Source organism: Nannobrachium achirus (assembly GCF_963921795.1).
Source record: "Nannobrachium achirus genome assembly, chromosome: 21".
Taxonomy (NCBI): Eukaryota; Metazoa; Chordata; class Actinopteri; order Myctophiformes; family Myctophidae; genus Nannobrachium; species Nannobrachium achirus.
The window spans coordinates 30979538-31004683 of record NC_137828.1 but is presented as its reverse complement, the minus strand read 5'-3'; the positions used below and the strand labels follow the sequence as shown (position 1 = coordinate 31004683).

General features: G+C 44.0%; 1 protein-coding gene across 1 annotated transcript in view; it reads left to right on the top strand.

Annotated features, from left to right (window-relative positions):
• sema5a (sema domain, seven thrombospondin repeats (type 1 and type 1-like), transmembrane domain (TM) and short cytoplasmic domain, (semaphorin) 5A) overlaps positions 1–25146 on the top strand; it is a gene marked incomplete at both ends in the record, with an annotated part of 185754 nt that overhangs the window by 96030 nt on the left and 64578 nt on the right. The window contains 4 exons of the mRNA XM_080752100.1: positions 1038–1245; positions 13503–13620; positions 19741–19925; positions 20463–20606. Of these exons, the coding sequence (XP_080608226.1) occupies positions 1038–1245; positions 13503–13620; positions 19741–19925; positions 20463–20606 (655 nt within the window). The remainder of the gene's footprint in view (positions 1–1037; positions 1246–13502; positions 13621–19740; positions 19926–20462; positions 20607–25146) is intronic.

The following is a 25146-nucleotide window of genomic DNA, read 5'->3' as shown; positions in this document are numbered from 1 at the left end:
CCCAGCCACCCTCTCCCCTGATGCGGTCACAGGGGACTTTTCCTCATGAAAGGACACCAACCGAAAGGTCGGGAGATGCTGAGAATGACAATGATCAGACACTCGCCTCTGTCAGAAGAACTACAATGTCGTTTTATCACTTTCATCACTTGCATGTCGCCGAAGACGAATGACTCTTGGCCAGAAGTCGAGTGCTCCAGCAGTGCACCAGGCCCCATGCGGTTGAATCACACAGTGATGTGTGTGTGTGTGTGTGTGTGTGTGTGTGTGTGTGTGTGTGTGTGTGTGTGTGTGCGTGCGTGCGTGCGTGCGTGCGTGCGTGCGTGCGTGCGTGCGTGCGTGCGTGCGTGCGTGCGTGCGTGCGTGCGCGCGCGCGCGTGCGTGCGTGTGTGTGTGTGGATATCGTAGTCTTAATTGGTGAACCACCAGTCTTCCTGACAGTCTTATTTCACAGCCACAGTATTAGACTAGTAGGGAGCATTTCTTTGCGGTTCAAACAGGGTTCAGAATAGCTCGCAGAGGTACGCATTTCCCCGTCTTCCCTTTTTGGCATCTGCCTACCTACTCTCTCCATTTTTGTCTGCGCTGTCTCTCCCGGACTCTCTTTCTTCCTCAACTTCCTAGCTTCTTCTGGACTGAAGACTCACCTCTTCAGACTCCACCTAAACCCATACTTAGCACTACTGTAAGACTCCCCTTCCCTCGATGACCACGCATGAAGCTAAATAGAATTTTTTAGGTTTTAGAAAAAGATGTGTACTGATAAGGTGCGTAGTCTACCTATGATATTGTTTTTCTAGATTGATATTCCTATGCATTTGTTGTATTGTTGTTGATGTACTGACATATTGGCTTGCTTATTATATTGCTGTATTACCTGCTTATTGTAAATCGCTTTGGATTAAAAGTGTCTGCTAAATTGTAAATTGTAATCTTTCTCCTCCCCTTTTTGAGAATGTTTTTCTTCTGCCTTTGGACAAATTAAACCATTATCCTTTCTCTGTGTGACCGGGGACTTTTTGTCTCTCTCCTCTTAGACTACGGTACGATTAGGAAGGTGCTCTCCCCTCTCAACCGGTCGGCGGGGAGCTGCCTGTTGGAGGAGATCGAGTTGTTCCCACTCAGGAAGAGGCAGCCAATCAGGAGCCTGCTGATCCTGCACAGCCGCAGTGAGCTGTACGTAGGAGTCAGGGACCAGGTCATCAAGATCCCGCTGATGAGGTGCAGCTACCACAAGACCAGAGAGTGAGTATGCCGTGCCCACACAGACACGCACATGATGCACACACACGGACTGACACACAGAGGAGAGCAATGTGGAAGAGTGGTCTAGGACAGTGGTTCTCAACCCTTTCAGGTCGAGACCCAAAGAGAGATTAGACATTTGCCCTGGACTCAAACTAGTGAAGAATTGAGCTGGTACTGTAGATTGCTTATTTTCACTACATCTTAAAGTTATACCATGTAACTTTTTTTGTAAAACAAATCTTAAAATTGTCCTAACTGTTAAATCGCTAAAGTTTTAGAACACCCACTCCGTTATTTTCAGCTTCTAAAGCCTTCTCTTTATATGTTTTCTGTGATCCTCGCCGGGGTCCGGTTTTCGCGGAAAAATTACGTCATCATACACTACCGGCCAATCACAGTGAGGGTTATACACTGCCGGCGAATCACAGCGCATCTTGCTGACTACTCAGGAAGTAGCTTGCCTCAACAAATCAACAGCATATACTCGGGTGAAGGAGTCCGTTTCTCCGGAATGCCTGAACGCACAGGAACCAGGGACCCCTCTAAAGATAGATCTCGGCGAGGTGGAGGCAGACGCGGGGTTGTGAGGCCCGGTCCGCGGCGAAAAACGGCCGAAAGACGCGGACGCGACCGCGGTTTGCTATAGAGCTACTGACCACTAGTTGAGCAACTTACACAGTATAGCTTTAACTTAAAAGAATCTGTCAAATTAACACATCTTTTGCCTAAACCGGCCACAGCCGTGTGTACTCTGGTTAACGGTGCTCCACCACGGCTGAGTTAACCCGATTGTGGTCGGGTTAGCTGGTTACCATGGTAACCAGGTGTACACCTGCTCCGGCAGGCGCTGGTGACCTAAGAAACTCCATATCCCATGATGCAACGTGGCCGCAATAATAAATAATAATAATAATAATAATAAAACTTTATTTGTATAGCACCTTTCATGACATGAAATGCAGCTCAAAGCGCTTTACAGAGCAGAAAATGAAGCACAAGTGCTTAACAGAGAAACAGTAAAATAAAATAAAAAATACAGAATAAAAATAAATAATTAAAATTATTACAATTAAGCAGAGAAATAACAATTTCAGAACAGTGCGGACGTCAATTAGCAGCACAGGGATTTAAAAATTTAGCTAAAAGCAAGAGTAAAGAAATAGGTCTTGAGCTGTGCTTTAAAGCTATCCACAGAGGCTGCCTGTCTTAGGTGTAGTGGGAGTTTATTCCAAGCTGTCGGTCCGTAGAAGCAGAAAGCTGCTTCACCATATTTTTTATATTTCATTGTTGGCGCCTCAAGTAGGTCTGCACTAGAGGACCTGAGTGGGCGGGTTGGAACATATCTATGCAGGCAGTCATAGAGGTACGAAGGTGCCAGACCATTTAGAGCTTTATAAACAAGTAAAAGTATTTTAAAATCAATCCTAAAAACAACCGGGAGCCAGTGTAGCGACGCTAAGACTGGAGTAATATGTTCTCTTATCTTAGTTTTAGTTAAAACTCTGGCTGCCGCATTTTGAACAAGTTGTAGTCTGTCAGTTGTTTTCTTTGGCAGACCAGAGAGAAGTGCGTTGCAGTAATCCAGCCGAGAGAAAACGAAAGCGTGGATCAGCGTTTTTGCATCGTTCAGCGACAGATAAGCTCTAATTCGTGCAATATTTCTAAGGTGAAAGAAGGCAATCTTCGTGACATGATTAATGTGTGTATTAAAATTTAATTCAGCATCAATGATCACCCCCAGGTTCTTTACAGAGGTGTTACTTTCTTTAGCCAGGTTACCAAGTCTACTTATTATTGATTCTCTTTGGGCAGTAGAACCAATTATGAGAACTTCTGTCTTATCCTCATTTAGCTTGAGAAAGTTCTCACTCATCCAGCATTTTATGCTAGACACGCACGTCAGCAATGGGTCTAGAGCACAGGGGTCATCCGGAGCCACCGAAAGGTACAACTGGGTGTCATCAGCATAGAAATGGAAATTCACACCGTGAGCGGAAATAAGTTCTCCCAGCGGCAGTATATAGAGGGAGAATAATAAAGGTCCAAGAATTGAGCCCTGTGGAATACCAGAGCAGATCTTGTGTTTGTTTGACTCAAGGTCAGCTAGATTAACAAAGTAGCTTCTGCCTGTTAGGTAAGAGTAAAACCAGGACAGAGCTGTCCCAGACAGTCCTACCCAGTGTTCGAGACGTTGTATTAGAATTGTATGGTCGATTGTGTCAAAAGCCGCCGTTAGGTCCAGCAGTAGGAGAACGGACACATCTTTGTTGTCAGCAGCCACCCTAAGATCATTAATAACTTTTACAAGTGCAGTTTCTGTGCTGTGTCCTTTCCTGAAGCCGGATTGGAATTTGTTGTGCACCTTATTGTTCTGCAGAAACACATCCAATTGATGAAAGATAATTTTTTCAAGGACCTTGCCCAGAAAAGGTAAATTAGAGATGGGTCTATAATTACCCAGCACGGACGGGTCAAGGTTGGGTTTCTTGAGTAAGGGTTTAACTACAGCCGTTTTCAGTGAGTCTGGAAAGACACCTGATTGTATAGAGCTATTTACTATTTTTAGGATATCTTCAATAACACAGTCTACAACCTCTTTGAGAAACGGCGTGGGTATTGCATCCAGCGAGCAAGAAGATGATGTCATTTGCGATATGGTTTTACGAAGTTCCTCTTCATCAATTGCACAAAATGATACTAGGCTCCCCCTAGATTTATCGACACTTTTACACATGGCACCATTAACCGCATTTGCATTTGTGACAGTATTATTCAGAATACCAGCTCGAATGTTCTCAATTTTGTTGTCAAAGAAGGATGCAAACTCATTACACTTTGCTTTAGAGGCAGGTAGTGACTGCTTGTAGGACTGGGGAGGGTTTAAAAGGCGTTCAATGGTAGAGAATAAGACCCTAGCATTGTTCTTATTGTCATTAATAATTCCGGAAAAATAGGCCTGCCTAGCCAGACGCATGGCTTTATTGTAGGCGGCTGTTGAAGACTTAAAAATCTGTAGGTGGATAGTTAGTTTATTTTTTCTCCAAGCTCGCTCTGCTCTGCGGCATTGTTTTTTGAGTGAACGTATATGATCGTTTATCCAGGGTGTCACTTTGGAGTTAAGTTTCTTTTTAGTTTTCATAGGAGCTACTATATCCAGAGCTGACTCTAAGTTAAGATTAAAACGGTGAACCATATCATTTACTGAGTTAATATCAGGAAGAGGGGGTGAACATGCAAAATGGCAAGCAAACTCTTCTGCTGAAGAAGATCCGAAAAATCTCCTTTTTATAGTATATTCTCTATTATTTCTTTCTAAATCGGAGACAGTCATATTAAAACACAGTAAATAATGGTCTGATAGGTCAGGCTTAGCGATGATTCTGTCCATAGAAATATTTAGCCCTTTAGAGATCACAACATCAAGAGTGTGGCCTTGATTGTGGGTTGGCCCGGTAACATGCTGAACAAAATCAAGGGAATGCAATAATTGTACAAAACTCATAGCCATAAGATCTGTAACAATGTCTACATGTAGATTTGTATCGCCAGCAATAAGGGTTCTCTCATAGTCCGTGGAACAGATAGATAGAAGTTCTGATATTTCTGTAAGAAATAAGGATTTGCTACATTTTGGTGGGCGATATATCGTAATCATTAGAACAGAGGATTTACTCTCAAATAAGTTAGCTTGATATTCAAAGGATGAAAAACTTCCAAAATACAGGGGCTTGAATTTAAAAATATCGGAGAAAATGTATGCCAAGCCTCCGCCTCTTTTTCCTTCTCGCACTGATTGAATAAAATGATAGTTTGGTGGACAGGCAACGCCTAGTGCAACAGCTCCATCTGAGCCCAGCCATGTCTCTGTTAAAAAAATGATATCTAATTTTTCTTCACAGATTATATCATTTACAGAGGATGGCTTGTTTAAAAGTGACCTGATGTTAAAAAGTGCCAGGTTTATTTTATGACATTTTACTGTACTATAGCCCCTACAGGGAATGCACGTTAAATTAGCTAAATTAGCAGAGCCACTGCTTGTCCTGGACACTCTATTTGAAATTACAGTAGAAATGTTGTGAGCCTGCTTAATAAAAGCGCCTAGAGGAGCCTCGGGTCCAGATACGTTAGTTGCTGGGTATAATATCGGACCCAGCTGACATCAACGGCTAAACGTATTGTCCAGTTGGGAGGCCCGGGTCTTCTGTCGTTGTGGTCGTTGAGGGATGGGTGGGGGCGAAAGCACCCCGGCCACAGATTTCTGGGGCACGGCGGGGTCAATTTCAGTCGTTTTCAAGGATGGTGGTTGTGGAGCCGGGCGTTTGGCCTGTGGTGGATGTGGCGCCGGGCCTTTGACCGGGCGTCTGGCCGGGGTCATTTTTAGCGCAGTGTTAATGAGTTCATTCATTCCATTCGTGAATTCTAGAAGAGGCATTGGAGATAGGGAGAAAGAGGAGGATTGGGGTGATGGGGCCTGTTCTTCCTCATTGGTTGACTCATGGTTCGGGCCAGTCATGGCTAAGTCCATGGCTGTTGACTCTCCATTGTCTGTTCCCAGTTCACTCTGTTCGGTTGTGCCAGCTCCCTCTTCTTCTTCTGTCAACTCTCCGTTGTCAGTTGCCAGTTCACTTTGCTCACGGTTCGGGCCAGCCACGGCTGAAGCAGAGAATCCACAAAACTCTTCTTCATTACTTTCCTCTTCAAACATTTCCCTGAGTAACCCCATCTCTGTATTCACTTTGGCAGAGATGGCGTCCACATGCAGTTCCTCGTCAGGGAGGGCAGGGACAATGGTAACTGTTGTTTTTAAATCTCCTCCGTTCGCCAGGGCCGTTCCCCCCTCGGCCGAGGGGGGCAATTCAGTAACCATAACACCATCTCTTGTTATGGATTCTTCGTGGGTAGCAGATAGGAGTTGTTCATCACAATCTGTTGTTTTGGATTGTTGTGTTCCGGCCAAGGTCAGAGCATGGAAAACATTCTGCATAAACAACTTTGCACCTTGCTTATTTAGTTGCCGTGCATCTGCGAAGAGGTGTCTTCTATCGAAGAAAAAACTGAAGTTGTCAATAAAATGCACATTTTTGTCAGTGCATGCAGCTAAAAGCCATTTGCTCAGAGAGAACAATCTGCTGAAATTCTCGCCTGTGCCTTTCATAGGCAGTAGGGGACCACTGATGCATAGCTCTATGTCGCTGTTCAGGGAGCTCAATGTGTTGAATAGAGCCCTGAAATTCCCCTTTAAGATTTCTGACTGTTTTTCTTCTGTGTCACATGTGCCAGTATGTAGGATCAGGGTTTTCACTGTTTGGTGTTTGTTGACAAGATCCAGAATTCTGTCATTCATGTCAGAGATTGTGTCTTTGGGAAAACAAATAACTTTTGCCTTCCTCTTTCTTATGCTTTTGACACCTTTTAAAGCAGCATCGCCCACAATCAAAATGTCAGGATCAGTCTCTGAGGTGGTTCTTACCCTGCTGGGTGGGACGTTCTCTCTGTCAACAGGGGGACTTCGGGGGGCTTCTAGCAGCTGTTCTGTTAGCCAGCTAGGGGAGATGCTACCCCTGTCATCGGAGGGGCATCTTTGGTCCTCGGCCAGTGGCATGAATCTATTAGCCAGCTGCACACTTGGTGTTTGTGGAGATTGGACGTTGTGTGTCTTTTTAGCAGCGTTTTTCCCCTTGGCAGTAGTCCATTTATGAAGGGGGGTCGAAGCAGCGCTGTGCCGGGGTAATGCCGGCCATTCGTCGGTGATAAGACGACTTTGGGAGGGTGTCCTGCCTGTCGTCCGTTCTTTCATCTTTGGCTTTTCACCAAGGGAATTCCAGGCGAGTGGTTTATCCAGTCTTCGGGTTTGTTTTAATTGGAATATTTCCGTTTCAAGCACTGCGATCCTCTGAAGCAGTTTCTGATAAACCCCTGTTGAAATGGTAGGGCCGGCCATCTTGATAGCTAGTTAGCTAGATGCCACGTATCCAGTCACCAAGTGAAAAAAATAGTATATTGCAGTACAGCAAAAAACAATCCCGGAGGTTTTATAAGTATCCAGGATCCATTTGTAGTTTCTCAAAGAAAAAAAGAAAAATAAAACATCAGTATCAGCAGAAGAATGTAAGCATAAGCGAGCGTAAGCGGGAGCAAGCAGCGACACGTCCACACTGTAGGAGAGCCAGGCTCTGAGCAATGTGACCACGTTTCACTTCCTCATTCAGAGCCACTGTGTCCACGCTGGAAAAACAGCTGTTTTCTCCCCTTTTTTTCCTACCATCTCCCCACATCGTGCAACGGGTCCATTTCAGCTCTCTCTCGGTGAAGCATGAATTTCACCGTATGGATTATGTTTTCCCCGCACGAAAGAACACACGTAACGTGGCCATGAACTGGGGTGGGCGCGCACACCGTGTGCACGCGCTCCAGAATCAGGTCAATATTATATGAAAAAGCCTTGGCAGTGAATAGTGTATTGTGTTGGCGACGCGATGGCAAGCGTTGTGTTAAGTCGATGGCGCTCTGGGCATATAAAAAGATTGGAAAATGGCAGTGAATCTGTTCATTAGCATTATTTTTTATTTAGGGAATTTAGTTTGTAGGTTATTTGGTTTGTTTTAAAATATATTCATGTATTTTTAAATGTTTTATTTAAAAATATTATCTCTTGAAAAACAAAAAAATATACAGTATATACAGTATATAAATATATTTTAAATGTAGGACAAGAATTTCACTCGAGTCGTGACCCATAAAAATTGGTCAGCGACCCACAAATGGGTCCCGACCCACTGTTTGGGAACCAGTGGTCTAGGACGTCCTAAGCCAGTGGTTCTCAATCATGTTCATGTCAAATACCCTCAAATTGATATGTATTTTGTAAAATAATATGGTATAATATCTTTGACAAGATGTGGTACCGCCATGTGGTACCGCCATGGCCTGGAGTATGAATTGGGCTTAATGCTCATAAGTTGGCCTTTTTTATGGACGGAGTTAGACCTGTGTGACGGCGGCGAGGGGCCTCTCATTGAGATTTAAAAGCCTTTAATAAAATCTGCTTTTGTCTGGGCCACTCCAAGTGCCAAGAGCTCAACTCTGCCTCACAGTCTGCCTGTTTCTCTTGCTCTCTCTCTCTCTCTCTCTCTCTCTCTCACTCACTCACTCACTCACTCACTCACGCACGCACGCACGCACGCACGCACGCACGCACGCACGCACACACACACACACACACACACACACACACACACACACACGCACGCACACACACACACACACACACACACGGTATACACTCTCTCCATTGCTCTCATTCACACACTCAAACATGCTCCTCTCTCCCTCACACAATGTTCTCGAATTGAGTTCCCCGTCTGCCGGAGAGACACTCCATCGACGTATGTAATTATTATTGTATTTTTATTTGCCAAAGACAACACATGCAGTTGTGGCTGCTGTGTCGGTGGTTTCTCAGCCGAGGAAGAAATACACACACGTTAGCATGTAAAACAGAATCGCACCTGTATGTGTTGGCCTTGTCAAAATAGATATAAAGATTCTTATTAGGAGGGATTGTAAGATCAATGTCTTTATATAAAAAAGGCGCCTGTTGTTATTTGATAGTCTTTCATCATCCATTGTTACTCTCCTTGAAGTCAAGCCTACCGCAAGCTTTCAACTGTTATTTGGTGTTCCAGAGTGCAAGACAGATTGATGCAGACAGAGAGATGCAGACACACAGGCAGGCAGACACCTTTTGGAAAACAGACGGGTGAACAATAAAGATACATGCAGGGGCGTCGCACCAAATTCTGGGCCCTGGGTACAAGGATTCACTGCGGGCCCCCCATGAATGTTCTTCATAGGGGGAGGGGGTTTACAGTTTTTCATGATTGTTAACACACAAAAATGTAAAATTTGGCACAATTTTCACAACCTTCACTTCATGTACCTATAGCTTGACTTGATTTGGCACTACTTCACTCTCGCTTTTCATGATTAGACTCGGTTTCTCCTTCTTTACACTCTGATGTCAATTACACATCACCTTATTGTCTACTACTATACAATACACTACACACAATGTTCGGTTGTTGCACACACTTCTCGTGTAAAATCTCAAAGCATCAACCTACAATACACTCCATGTCAATTACACTTCACCTTGTTGTCTAAACACTACACACAATGTTCAGTTGTTGCACACACATCTCACGTAAAATCTCAAAGTATCAACACACAAAACACAACTATTCAAAACTCTACACATTCAGGTCTGATGTCAATTACATATCACCTTGTTGTCTAAACACTACACACAATGTTCAGTTGTTGCACACTGAACATTGAGACAGGAACCGGAGGCAGAGATGGGCACAAAATACAAAAAAATGATTTACAAAGATACAAATACCAGGATAGTGTCACCAGGATCTTGGTGACACTATCCTGGTCAATATTAGACCAAGTACTGACCAAGTATTTAGATTTTTTTCAAAAATACTTTTTTGTATTTTGTGCCCATCTCTGACTGGAGGCATGGTGCCTAAATCTACTGTAAATCATCCACCCAAATAAAACTTTTTGGTTGCATATTTGTGTGCTGTTGTATGTTTGACTATATAAAAAAAGTAGGCCAACACTGAGTAATTTTACGAAAGGAGAAATAGCTCATTCTCCAGAGTCAATGTCATTCATATGGTGTGTTCCATCTCAATGATTGTGTTTTCAATTTTGCACTTCATTGTGCTGTAGTTGCTTGGTAGTGTGCAGCAAATGCTTAGTTGTGTGTACTGAATGAAAGGTATGTGTCATTGGAAAATATGGCAGTGTGTACCAAATAAAACATGAGTTCCATTTTGTGAACACAGTTAAGTGATTTTATGGCAAAGAGTCATCTTGGGAAGGGAGTGTCAGGTGAAATGAAAACACAAGTTCCATTTTGTGAACACAGTTAAGTGATTTGATGGCAAAGTGATCATCTTGAGAAGGGAGTGTGAGGTTTAGCATTTTGTGTGTGAGGTTTTCAGTTTTGTGTGTGCAGTTTTGAAAAAGCCGTTAGTGTAGTGAAAAACGTGTGTTAACAATCATGAAAAACTGTAAGCCATTTAGACTGCATTATTACGCATTATTTTGTGCTTTAACTACTGAAAAATAGCAGATATACAAGCTCACTGCACGGCACAGAGTGCCGTGCTGCGAGCTTGTAGATTTTTGAAAAATCGTGAACATTTTGTGCAAGTCTTTGAATATTTCAAATCCTTGTAAGGTTTTTTGAAAAACCTATGTTTCTATATCAGTGGTGCTCAAACTTTTTCATGTGAAGGACCCCAAAATTATATGTATTTGGCCACAGACTCAAAATATTTCGTTCCAGGGACCCCCCAGAAGCAAAACTTGAGTTACAAATGTTTGCATAAAAAATACATACTGTATATTCAAAGATTTGCACACATTTTCACGACTTTTCAAAAATAGCAGATCTACAAGCTTGCAGCGCGGCACTCAGTGCTGTGCTGTGAGCTTGTATATCTGCTATTGTTCAATAGCTAAAGTATAAAATAATTAAGGCCCCTCCACCTTGGGCCCTAGTAACTCAGTCCCACTTTTCCCCCCTTGTGACGCCCCTGAACAGAAGCACAGATAGACAGACAATTTTTTTCGAAAACAGGTGGCTGAACAATAAAGAGAAGGACAAAGGATAGTAAAGACAGACGAGGACACGCCGCTACCGTACCGACGCTGACTGACACTCGCTGGGGGAGTTCACTAGTCACTGTTTCCTTAAGGGGTTTAACGATTTTGAAATATTAGACAGCTTGTCTCTGTATTTCACTGCGGGGCGTGTGAGAGACCCCGTGGTTCAGTGACCGGCAATGTAGACGCTGTAATTCCCTCCGGGCCCTTTAAAAAGACAGGTATTAGCTTGTTCCTTTTCCCTTTCATCTTGCCTTGCTGTCGTCACCCGCGATACCCCCGTCTGAACAGAAATAGTCCATAACTCTCTGGCTATTGTTACCCCCTAGACACTACGTCAGCTGCTGTGTGCATGCGTGTTTGTGTGCGCACTTGTGTGCATGCATGTGCGTGTGCGTGTGTGCGCAAGGGTGTCGCACCAAATTCTGGGCCCTGGGTACAAGGATTCACTGTGGGCCTCCCATGAATGTTCTAACCCATTTAGATTGGGAACACATTATTATGCGTTATTTAATGCTTTAACTATTGAAAAATAGCAGATATACAAGCTCACAGCGTACGTGGCACCGAGTGCTGCGCTGCGAGCTTGTAGATCTGTAATCATGAAAATGTGTACAAGTCTTTGAATATTTTTGACCAGATTCTGTAAATGTCTTCTACAGTAAATCCTTTTAGAAAAGTTTTTTTTTAAAAACCCTATGTTTCTATGTCAGTGGTGCTCAAACCTTTTCATGTGAAGGACCCCCAAATTGATATGTACGGTATTTGGCCACGGACCCCTATCTCAAAATATTTAGTTCCAGGGACCCCCCAGAAGCAAAATTTGAGTTACAAATGTTCGCTTGAAAAATACATATATTCAAAGATTTGCACACATTTTCACGACTTCAAAAATAGCAGATCTACAAGCTTGTATATCTGCTATTTTTCAATAGTATAAAATAATTAAGGCCCCTCCACCTTGGGCCCTAGTAACTCAGTCCCACTCCCCCCCTCCCCCTTGTGACGCCCATGCATGTGTGTGCGCGCACGTGCGTTGCAGGCATGGATGAACATAATGCTCGCACCCTCGCGTGTGAGAGCGCTATGGCATTTCTGCCTTTCCCCCCGCGCCCCTGTGTGCACGGATGAGCCGCGTTGTTGCCCTCTCACGTACGAGCGCACGTGCAGGTTTGCGTGGCGCCTCATTGTTATGGCTCGCGAGGACACCTTTGGTTACATTTCACACTGCGTCGATGCCTGTGGCTCCGAGATATGTCATTGTGTTGTCACTCCAATCTCACATTTTGCGTGAAACGGGAGACATCAGGCCTTTTTATTGCACTCCATAAACCACCGGAGGGAGATGGAAGAGGCAGGAGAACCTGGACGGCTCAGCTATCCCCCCAATGGCCCCCATGCACTGCATTATTTGCCAGCATGACAGGCTTGTTTGAGTCAGAAATGTAGGCAAACACGGAAACATAATCCCGGTGTTTGGCAGAAGATTACCTGAATAATCAGTCAGCACATTGTATGCGTGCGCGTGTGCGCTTGTGTGTGCGTGCCATGTGTGTATGTGTGAGAGAGAGACATTATTTCAGGCTGCTGATATTACGCCTGCATGCACACATGCACATTTGTTCATACACACTCACAAACACAAACATCTTTCCACTATTTATTTGTCGGTCACAATTCTCTCACTTGTTTTCTAGCATATCACTCTCTCCTCTCTCTCCCGCTCCTACACCGGGCTTTGTCTGTGTGTGTTATGTCAGGGTCCACCCTATGTTCCCCAGGTTCTATGTTCCCCACTTACCCCCCAAAAAGGTTCTATGTTCCCCAGGTTCTATGTTCCCCACCCCACCGAAAACAGGATCTACTGTATGTTCCCCACAAAAAATGTACAGTATGTTCCACACTCAAATGCAGGAAATGGTGGGACATCTTGCCCAGGTGCCCAGATGTCTCCACCCCTAAGTGCCCACTCGTCTATGTGCCCACTCGTCCAAATGCCCACCTGTCCCTATTGCCCAGATGTCCAGGTGCCCACTCGTCTAGATGCCCAGACATAACAAAAGTATGGTGTCCAGATGTCCCTAGTGCCCCCTGTCCCACTAGTATTCGTAATCTCTCCCCATTATTGGGTGTTTTGAGATGTTATTAATAATTATAAAGGAATGTTTCCTGCATTTTTGGATAAGTGGGGAACATAGAACCTATTGTAAATTGAGCGGGGAACATAGAACCTTTTTTGGGGGGAAGTGGGGAACATAGAACCTGGGGAACATAGGACCACTTTTAGATAAGCGGGGAACATAGAACCTTTTTTGGGGGGTAAATGGGGAACATAGAACCTGGGGAACATAGAACCTTTTTTGGGGGGGGTAAATGGGGAACAGAACCTGGGGAACATAGAACCTGGGGAACATATTAGGTACGGTCCTGGGTGTGATCTTTTTTTTTTGTCTACTGCCAAACATGGCTCAACTATGCACATCTCTAGGTTCAGGTTGCCTTTTTAACTTGTATGTAACTAGCAGATGCTCACCTCATTCCACCCTAACCCATTCCTTCTTCCCCAGAGCGTGCATAGGAGCCAGGGATCCGTACTGCGGCTGGGACCTGGTGCTCAAGAAGTGTACTACACTAGAGGAGAGCGTCCGAATGAACCAATGGGAACAAAGCATCACCAAGTGTCCCGTGAGTACAGGCTGGCCACGTTTCTCTCTCTCTCTCTCTCTCTCTCTCTCTCTCTCTCTCTCTCTCTCTCTCTCTCTCTCTCTCTCTCTCTCTCTCTCGCTCTCTCTCTCTCTCTCTCTCTCTCTCTCTCTCTCTGTCTCTCTCTCTCTCTCTCTTTCACAAACTTGTTTGCTTTATCTTCAGAAGAAACTTTAAAAACACAATTATCTTTGCTCTGCCTCCCCCAGCACTCTCACTTTTTTTCCCTTCTCCCCACATTCGCTATGAAAACCCACAGTGCTCTGAAGTCGTCTTTCCCGATAGCTTGCAGCCTGCTCTGTATTCCCCCCGCACGCTAACACGCACGCGCACAACAACAGCCCCTCTAAAAGCAGACAACATCTGACGAATTCTCCCAAAGAAAAGCACCTTGGGACCGAACAACTTGGCTTTACTGGAGTGCAAAGCACCCTGGGAATGAGCGCAAGTGGCACTTCACTCATCCATCCTCTGTCTGCATGTTCATTAGCCAAACAGACCCTCCATTTCTCTTCCTCTCCACCCACATTTGGGAGAGGTATTAGGGAGAGGTTGCTATAGCTATCAATTTCAGCTCGACGCGGCTAAATGAAACGGTAATTGTTCCACAGGCGTCCATTTTCCACCCAGCGTTGAATGCTGTCGTATGCTTTTATGTGGTTTCATGTTCGCAGGGTTATCTGGCAGACTGGCACTACCGTCACCTCATGGCATCTGTTAACACAGATTGAAATAGGGAAGAACACTGCACACTAAATGCAACTCCATTTAGATTATTTTCGACAAGTTTGACACCACTTTTTCTATATACAACCGGATGCCAGAGTAGGAATGATACACCCAACCTAACTGGATAGCAACAGCAGACGCAGTGGGCTGGCAGAAACATATGTACAGTTGAATCAGAATGCTCAGAGGCATACTATAGATAACAAGACCTGATTTTCTGAGTTGATGCTCAGTTCAGCTTTCGGTACCCAGCATAGGCTGGGTTTATTGCATAGAGGGAAGGACTGAGGGAGGGAGAGAGAGAGTCTGTTTCACCCACGCACTAACCCGGCCAGTGCTGGGTACTGTAACCTGAACATGTTGATGGACGTGTCGCCAAGTGCAATAACTCAGACAAAAACTCTGGCAATGTCGGAGCATTTGGGTGTATATATAGACACATTCATACACTGTACTGTACAGTATATGTATGCTGTATATAGTGTGTGCGTCTGTGTGTGTACACATACTGGCTTGCATACATGCACGCACGCACGCACGCAAGCACGCACGCACGCACGCACGCACGCACGCACGCACGCACACACGCACACACACACACACTCTCTCTCTCTCTCTCTCTCGCTCTCTCTCTCTCACTATCTTAGAGAGGCATGCCATCTGCAGACCTCATACAATCTGTTGTGTAAGTCCAAGGCAACCAAAAATAAAGTTAAGTAATTGACTCCTATAACCCAACCCAATGATTATTTCAGTCAACTCCTGATATGCACGTGTGCTTCTGCATACTGTGCATACCTCATCCATGTGCGCACACACACATACACATTTGATGAGTAGTTAAAGCTATACTGTGTAAGTTGCTCAACTTGTGGTCAGTAGCTCTATAGCAAACCTCGGTCGCGTCCGCGTCTTTCGGTCGTTTTTCGGTTCTCACACCCCCGCGTCTGCCTCCACCTCGCCGAGATCTATCTTTTGAGGGGTGCCTGGTTGCTGTGCGTTCAGCCATTCCGGAGATACACTCCTTCACCCATGCTTCACCGTGCACCCGAGTATAGAGACACATGGGAGACTACAAATATGGCCGCCCTAGCGACCCCACTCCAAGATGCGCTGTGATTGGCCGGCAGTGTATAACCCTCGCTGTGATTGGCCGGTAGTGTGATGACGCAATTTTTCCGCGAAAACCGGTCCCCGGTAGGGATAATAGAAAACATATAAAGAGAAGGCTTTAGAAGCTGAAAATAACGGAGTGGGGGTTCTAAAACTTTAGCGATTTAACAGTTAGGACAATTTTAAGATTTGTTTTATAAAAAAAGTTACATGGTATAACTTTAACACCTATAACCCAACCCTGTGGTTATTTCAATAAGCTCCTGATATTTACCTCAGACATGTTTGCTTGTTCCATATACAGTGTAGGACAGGTCCAATTAACTGGAATATGTACTCCAGAATATGTACAACATAGTGGCACTCGTCTACAACGACAACACCATGTGTATTTGCTGTCACATCGTTAAAAGAAAATCAGTGTCTAGACATTTTCTAAACCAGTTACTCTCAACATTGGTGCGTGCATCAACTTCTAGCCCTGGAGAGACTATTTATTGAGCAATTATATCTGCAATTCGATCATGTCTGACTACAGTATATATAATCCCTTGTATGGCATTACAACGGTTGACAGTGTGAGAAATAGATTCAGTTACTTGTTGTCAGTACTAGTATGGCTGACTCTAAGGGATTAAATATGAGCATATAGTATAAATATATTTTATTGGTCCTGCTTTTTAACCACTTTAACAATATACATCAGGGGTCTTCAACATTTTCAGGCCTTAGTTGAGAGAGAGATGAAGCAGGGAGCCCCACAACCTTTTTATAGATTCCATATAGTTTCATTGTTTGGCAGCACAATCGTCAGTGTATTTTGGATTCATGTCAATTTGTGTTTTCAGATATTTAACCACTTGAACCTTCAATACTTTATAAACTTGAACTTTCACTCTGTACTTAGTCTACTCTTTTTCCCCCCTCTACACCAAACCTCTTTGCTGAAAACAGCCGATCTACAAGCTCACAACGCCTCGCTGCAAGGTGTTGTGAGCTTGTAGATCTACTATTTTTGGCCAAAGTTCTCAGAATATGGACGCTAGGTTTCAAGTGGTTATTAATATAAAAAATCACACCCGTGTGAAGTGGAGCTGTGTGTGTGTGTGTGTGTGTGTGTGTGTGTGTGTGTGTGTGTGTGTGTGTGTGTGTGGATCATGTGTACCGATTTTTGTGACATTTGAAGAAAATATGTAGGAAAAGGAGCAAAAAGTGTGTTTTGGAGAAAATTCAAGATGGCGGAAAATCTATCATGGCGCAAATGGGCGTGGCCTATATGGGGAGATGCGTCATGACCCAAGGAATCCAGGGTAAAAATATTTTTAATTTTCCGACCTACGGTTCAAGAGTTACAGGCCAAAACGTAAAGTGGGGTGTTATGGCGCCACCATGCGGCCAAATGACACATTTTTTTTTTTATTTAATCCTTGAAATCATTATGAACCTCCTCTCCAAGTCTTGAAACTCTAGCCCCTATGGTTTGTGAGAGACAAATAATTGAATGTGAGTTTTTGCGATTCCCATTATAAGTCAATGGGGAAAATTAATTCACTAATAAATTAATATCAATTAAACTATTGAACCTTTCTCTTAGCAAGTTACTAGCCCACGATTCCCGAGTAAGCCGGTCGATTTGACATATGGCGCGAGTGTTTGGTGGCAAAACTGTGGGACTAGTAGCGTGCCGAAGTTTAGGAAGTTCAGGCTACATACAGACACACACACAGACACACAGACAGACCCACACGGCCACGTATAGGGAGCCTGTGCTTCACACAGCTCCAAAAAGGAGAAAAAGGTTTCTATCACACAAAGATTTGGAACTCTGGGGACCCCCTAGGGTCTGTTGAAGATTGATAGACATTGAACAGCATCTATAGCGGTCTATCCCACTCTTTTCCCCCCTCTTCACCGAAATAAGCTGATTGTGACGCATTCCGATGAATGTTCGCCTACTATGACATGCCCAGAATGGGTAGTGTTGGGGTACACTAGGGTTCAAATGGTTAAAGAAGAATGCTACCTTGAAAAGCTATGAAGTAAAATAAGTCATCTTGCTGCTCAGCTATTTCAGTGCCTTTGTTTACTTGTCTGGAGTGGGACGTCAGTCAAGGATATAAGCACTATAACAGTTTGCAGAGTGTAGTCGTGTATAGGCAGACAGAAGGAGATATTCTTCACCAGTCTATTCACAGATGCCATCTGGTATATCCGAGCCTGGACTCTGCAAGGAAATAAACAAGAATGGCTTAGGTTTGCTTTTTCTGTGGTTTTGGAGATGGTGTGATGGGAACATGCCTTGGCTACTGTACATTTATTGTCTAGGCTTTGACTTAGGTAGGGTACTACCTACACACCATATGTTTTTGGAGCTGTGTGAAGCACAGGCTCCCTATACGTGGCCGTGTGGGTCTGTGTGTCTGTCTGTCTGTGTGTCTGTGTGTCTGTGTGTATGTAGCCTGAACTTCCTAAACTTCGGCACGCTACTAGTCCCACAGTTTAGCCACCACACACTCGCGCCATATGTCAAATCGACCGGCTTACTCGGGAATCGTGGGCTAGTAACTTGCTAAGAGAAAGGTTCAATAGTTTAATTGATATTAATTTATTAGTGAATTAATTTTCCCCATTGACTTATAATGGGAATCGCAAAAACTCACATTCAATTATTTGTCTCTCGCAAACCATAGGGGCTAGAGTTTCAAGACTTGGAGAGGAGGTTCATAATGATTTCAAGGATTAAATAAAAAATAATTGTGTCATTTGGCCGCATGGTGGCGCCATAACACCCCACTTTACGTTTTGGCCTGTAACTCTTGAACCGTAGGTCGGAAAATTAAAAATATTTTTTCCCTGGATTCCTTGGGTCATGACGCATCTCCCCATATAGGCCACGCCCATTTGCGCCATGATAGATTTCCCGCCATCTTGAATTTTCTCCAAAACACCCTTTTTCCTCCTTTTCCTACATATTTTCTTCAAATGTCACAAAAATCGGTACACATGATCCACACACACACACACACACACACACACACACACACACACACACACACACACACACACACACACAGACACACACACACACACACACACACACACACACACACAGCTCCACTTCACACGGGTGTGATTTTTTCTTTTCTTTACAAAGAACCCGGCCTGCTGTTACAAGTGCACGAAATGTTCCTCTGAACAGCAAACACTGGTGTATGTTGTAGAGGTGAACGGCGAAGGAATTGTCTATTTTAATTCCACACTGTCCATGAAATATGAAATGATTTCCCCGTTGATGTACATGGAACAAAGGAGTGTGCGAGTGTGTGAGTCCTATCAGAATCAATTTATCCCTCATTGTAGCGTGATATCACTGTGTCTGTACCTCTCTGCTTTCGCTTCTCTTCATGTCATTAAATGAAATTACGCAGTTCCTTATCTCAACCACAGAAGTATATTGGCTCGGGGAAAGTGAGACGTGCTGTCGGCTGTCTCTTTCTAGTCGCTTGCTTTCTAGGCAGAGGCCCCTTTTAATGCAAATGCTGTCTGCCTTAGTCTAGCATCCTAATTTGGATGCACGGCAGGGTTCAATTACCAATAAGAGCGAAGGGCATAACGTATTTCTGCCTCTGCCAAAGCAGATGATGATTTTGCGCCCGCCTCTCCTGTTGTGAAGGTGTCCTTTGGCTTTTAAATTGCCCTGAAATGTGCCTCTTCTCATATACAGGCCACGTGCCCACACAGGTTATCACTTTCTATTTATCACCCCATGATAATACGTGTTCTTCTAGATTATTCCCTTTCTCTTCGCATTGAGCGTCTTTCTGCAGAGCTTTTTCGTTTCTGCTATTATTTCCCTTGCGTTTATGCCCCAGATAGCAAAAGATGTTAAATCATTGTTGAATTAGGGTCAATGTTTAATTAGGGTCAAAAAGATAGATTTTTGGTTAAGGTTGAATATTGATGGTGGATCAACCTTGAATGTTGAAAAGATGTAATTGATTCAACATTGCATTGTGGTCGAATTTAATGATTGAAATGCCAACTTTGAATCAGTGATGCTCAAATTTAGATGATGGTTGAATCAACATTGATATAGTGTCAGGTATGGTTGAAAAGCAAACATTGATTAGACATGTAAAAGGCCTAGCGCTTTCTGTATAATTTCAACATTTCTGCCGAACCATATTTCAACATTGATTCACCCATATTTTGCTGGCGTGACCTATGTTAATTTTTTTGTGTGGTTGTTGCTGCCGACAGGTTCGTAACGTGACGGTGGATGGGGGTTTCGGTGCCTGGTCCGGCTGGGCGGCCTGCAGCCACAGCGACGGAGGCAGTGCGGGGGGCTCCTGTCTGTGCCGGACGCGAGCCTGCGACAACCCCGCCCCGCAGTGCGGTGGCCAGCAGTGCCTCGGGATCAGCGTGGAGGTCGCCAACTGTTCCAGGTAACCACGACCAGAGACTGTCATTAGTGTGGTTGCGATAGGCCAGTATTTCTCAACCTGTGGGTCTGGTCCCCAGATGACTTAATGTGCAACATTGTTTTCCCACTCAACAGTAAACAAACCAACATAAAGTGTATAGAGGGTATCTGTACATTTCTAAAGTGACAATTTAAGGACTTTTTAATACCTCTAAAATGACAAATGAAGCGTTGGCCAAATTGTCAAATATTAGAGGCAGAAAAGGCATTGTGAGCATGTAGATCTGCTGTTTTCACAATAGAACCCTGTTATACAAAATGTCATGCCTCAACTCTTAACGCTCGTAGGGTGGGGGTTAAAATAGGATTATTTCGGGGGTCGCGTCCTGAAAAGGTTGAGAACCACTGGTTTGGGAAACAGTACTACAGCGTGCATGACGTGTGTGTGTGTGTGTGTGTGTGTGTGTGTGTGTGTGTGTGTGTGTGTGTGTGTGTGTGTGTGTGTGTGTGTGTGTGTGTGTGTGTGTGTGTGTGTGTGTGTGTGTGTGTGTGTGTGTAGGAATGGAGCGTGGACCCCCTGGACGTCCTGGTCCCCCTGCAGCACCAGCTGTGGCATCGGCTTCCAGGTGCGGCAGCGCTCGTGCAGCAACCCGACCCCGCGCCACGGCGGGCGAGTGTGTGTAGGCCAGAACCGCGAGGAGAGGTATGCTACAGCACACCTTATGTATAGGGCTGTCACAATTATTACATAATCGCCTAATCGTGATTATTTGACATTATCGCAATTATTTTGTCATAATCGTCATAATCGTGACTGTTGAAAAATGTCCGAAATAGTGGAAATAGCAGATCTACAAGCTCACAACGCGTCGCATCGCGACGCGTTGTGAGCTTGTAGATCGGCTATTTCCACTATCAAAGTTATTTTTTAAGTAGTAAGTTGTCAAATATGTCAGTAATTTCTTTGTATATTTAGGTTATGTGTCATATCTGCCATGTACAACTTCAAAGCCTAAAAGCCAAACAGAAATGTAATTGTCAACGACAAAAACACAATTAAATCGTTAATCGCCAATTATTTGAGTGACAATTAATCGTCATGTAAAATGTCATATCGTGACAGCCCTACTTATGTATACACACTTGTGTACCTCACACGCGCATGCACACACGCACTAACGCACTAACGCACTAACGCACGCACGGACAGCACAAGGTAATACATCAAATGCATAGAAATATGCCATCTCAAAACGTAGGTAGAAACTATCGTCAGTCTAACAGTAGAACCAATAAGACACCATCTGTCTTGGGCATCTGTCTTGGCCATATATGGATTCTGTCGTCTGACACCATACATACAAAGCTTTCATGCCCATATAGGGAGATCCCTTTTATGCCCATATATGGAGATCCCTGCTCTGAGTATCTGACATCACTGTGATGTCTAGGGTTGGGTATCGTCAGCGATACTTTTAATGGTATCGATCGCATGACGTCGATACTATCGAGTATCGGTTCAGGTAAAAACGAACGATACCTTGTTTCGATACTCTTGAACACACCCCTGGCCGGTCGCATCTGTAACAGTTGGGCTACTGAAAGTTGAATGACTGCTTTAGTAGGCTACACTCATTAGCCTACTGTGAAAATAGCCGACAATAGCCTATAATGTTTATTATTATGATGATTCTCCAACGTCTGCACTAAAATGGCTGAATGACTGGCTTAATAACCTATTGTGGTGTGTAAAATAGCCCATAGAAAAAAGCAAATAATAATTATAATCTATCTATAAATGCGAGAAGTCTCTGCGTGCGTGTCTGTCTGTGTGTCTGTAATCCGCGTATCTCGAGAACCGTTCGTCCCACCGGCTTCAGATTCGGCACGTGCGTTCCCCTCCGCGGCACGGAGTGCAGTGCCGGGCCTCGACCCGACCCGACGCGCGGTTTTCCGAAACCGGTGAAAAACGTTCGGAATCTCCTTATGCGGAGCTGATTGTTTCTGGAACCAGCACGACAGGTTCGGATTCTGATGTCTGACATCAGGGTTTTCCGGAACCGGCACTGTGTCTGCATAGATCTCCATTTATGGGCATACAATGGATGCAGACAGACAGATACAGATATCTCCATATATGAGCATAAATGGACACAGGCAAACAGATGGTCAAAACGGGTCCTATGACAACAGGTATAATGGGGTTTGCATTAAAGGGGGAACCAGCACTGTGTCTGCAACACAGTCGGAGGCACAGACAGATACAGAGATCTCCATAATGGGCATGAAATGGATGCAGATAGACAGATACAGATATCTCCATATATGAGCATAAATGGACACAGGCAAACAGATGGTCAATACAGGTCCTACAGAGATCTCCATATATGGGCATAAAATGGACGCAGACAGACAGATAACTCCATATATGGGCATAAATGGACACAGGCAAACAGATGGTCAAAACGGGTCCTACAGAGATCTCCATATATGGACATAAAATGGACGTAGACAGATAGATATCCCCATATATGGGCATAAATGGACACACGCAAACAGATGGTCAAAACAGATCCTATGACAACAGGTATAATGGGGTTTGCATTAAAGGGCGGGGCATTCATCCCCTATTTACATTGTTCCCGAGTTGGCCAGGGCGCCAACTAGACGCTCGGCCGCCCTTCGGGTGGCCAAGCTTCTAGTAATAATAATAATAAATAAAAAGTATCTAAATGGTATCGAAAAAGGTATTGTATCGATTCCCAGGTATCGAAAAAAGTATCGTATCGATTCAAAGGTACCCATCCCTAGTGATGTCACCTGTGATGTTACAGTGATGTGTCAGCCTTTTATGCCCATATATGGAGATCTCTTCTCTGAGTATGACATCACTGTGATGTCACCTATGATGTCACTGTGATGTGTCAGGGGAACCACAGTGTCAGGTGTTATAGACAGACAGACAGACAGAGAAACGGTCAAGCTACAGTATACACACTATAGGATGCAAAGACCTGGCATCAGTTTACGGTATATAAAATGCTATCTAAGTTACATTTTAGCCTTTGCATAAGCCTCATCGAGGGTAGGCAAGTGCTACGGTACACATGCACACACAAACATACACATTATAATGCACAGAATGATTCAGTGTGTGTATGCAATACATGTGTGCGCGAGTGACCAAATGCCATTTCACACTGTAATTTGCTACTTTCAGTCAAGGAAGGGTGATTTCTTCATTTTGCTTGTTTTGTTTGCGTAGTTTTTGGAGCTGTGTGAAGCACAGGCTCCCTATACGTGGCTGTGTGGGTCTGTGTGTCTGTCTGTGTGTCTGTGTGTGTGTCTGTGTGTATGTAGCCTGAACTTCCTAAACTTCGGCACGCTACTAGTCCCACAGTTTTGCCACCACACACTCGCGCCATATGTCAAATCGACCGGCTTACTCGGGAATCGTGGGCTAGTAACTTGCTAAGAGAAAGGTTCAATAGTTTAATTGATATTAATTTATTAGTGAATTAATTTTCCCCATTGACTTATAATGGGAATCGCAAAAACTCACATTCAATTATTTGTCTCTCGCAAACCATAGGGGCTAGAGTTTCAAGACTTGGAGAGGAGGTTCATAATGATTTCAAGGATTAAATAAAAAATAATTGTGTCATTTGGCCGCATGGTGGCGCCATAACACCCCACTTTACGTTTTGGCCTGTAACTCTTGAACCGTAGGTCGGAAAATAAAAAAAAAATTTTCCCTGGATTCCTTGGGTCATGACGCATCTCCCCATATAGGCCACGCCCATTTGCGCCATGATAGATTTTCCGCCATCTTGAATTTTCTCCAAAACACACTTTTTGCTCCTTTTCCTACATATTTTCTTCAAATGTCACAAAAATCGGTACACATGATCCACACACACACACACACACACACACACACACACACACAGCTCCACTTCACACGGGTGTGATTTTTTATAATCGCTTCAGTCCAACTTTGCGTCGCCCAATTAGATGGGTTGAGTCTGATGTCGGGGTAATTATCTGGCTTTCACGCAGGCCCATAGTCAACATTTTTGAAGCATTGGCCTAGAATAATCACGTGTTTACATTATTGTGAGGTTTCTAATGCAGCCTCCAAGTTCCTTCAGTGAAATAATGCAAGTAAAAAGAGAGGTATAGCCAATATTAGCCATACTATGAGCTGAACACACGTGAAGGGAATGTCAAGCTGGGACGTATTTTACACTTACCACTCCTATGAAACTGAGCCTCAAGGACAGTGACGTCTGAAAAGACGAGGAAAATCGTAGTGAAAATGAAACTGCGGCAAGCTGTGTGCGGTTCACAATCAATGGCCATTTAATTTAACAAAGACTGGCACGTCTTAATGAAGCCGTGCATTCCTCCTGTGGTCTGTGGGATGTCAGTGCTACCGCGACGCCACGCTGGTGTTATTTATACACCTCCCGCTGGAGGAGGAGGAGCGCGCAAAAAACATGCTTTGTTGTGCGGGAGGAGAAAGGAAGGCAGGAAGAAAGAAAGAAAGCAGTGGTGTAAAGTAACTAAGTACATTTACTCAAGTACTGTACTTAAGTAAAATTTTGAGGTATTTATACTTTACTTGAGTATTTTCAGTTTCCAATACTTTTACTCCTACTCCACTACATTTTGGATCCAAATATTGTACTTTTACTCCAGTACATTTATTTGAGAACTTTAATTACTAGTTTTATACCAAGGCTATTTGAAAATAGCCGATCTACAAGCTCACAACGCATCGCGGTGCGACGCGTTGTGAGCTTGTAGATCGGACCTCACAAGATTAAGTCTTCAGAAGAATTTGGCTTTTTGTACCTGTGTGAAAAATAAAAACAGCATCAAAGATAGGTAAATAATTAGCTATGGCCTTTGAGGACCAACTTTCTGTTTCATCCAGTTCTGAGGCTCTCCAATCAATTTCTCTCACGTTTTGCCTCAGTTTGTTAGTCTTATTCTTCTGTCTTTATTTGTTGTTATTTTCTTTCTGAAGAAAAGTCCTAGTGGCTCTGAGATACACCGTACAAGAGGAGAGGTGAACACTACAAACTAATTCTTTTAAAAACAACCAGACAAAGTAATCAGCCCAGGGGCCATGAGCACTGTATCAAGGCATGTACAGTAAGCATAAAAAGCTATTTTTGAAAGGAGAATCTGATACGAGAAGGTGCGTATGGCACTCTACATACTCTGCAGCAGGTGGT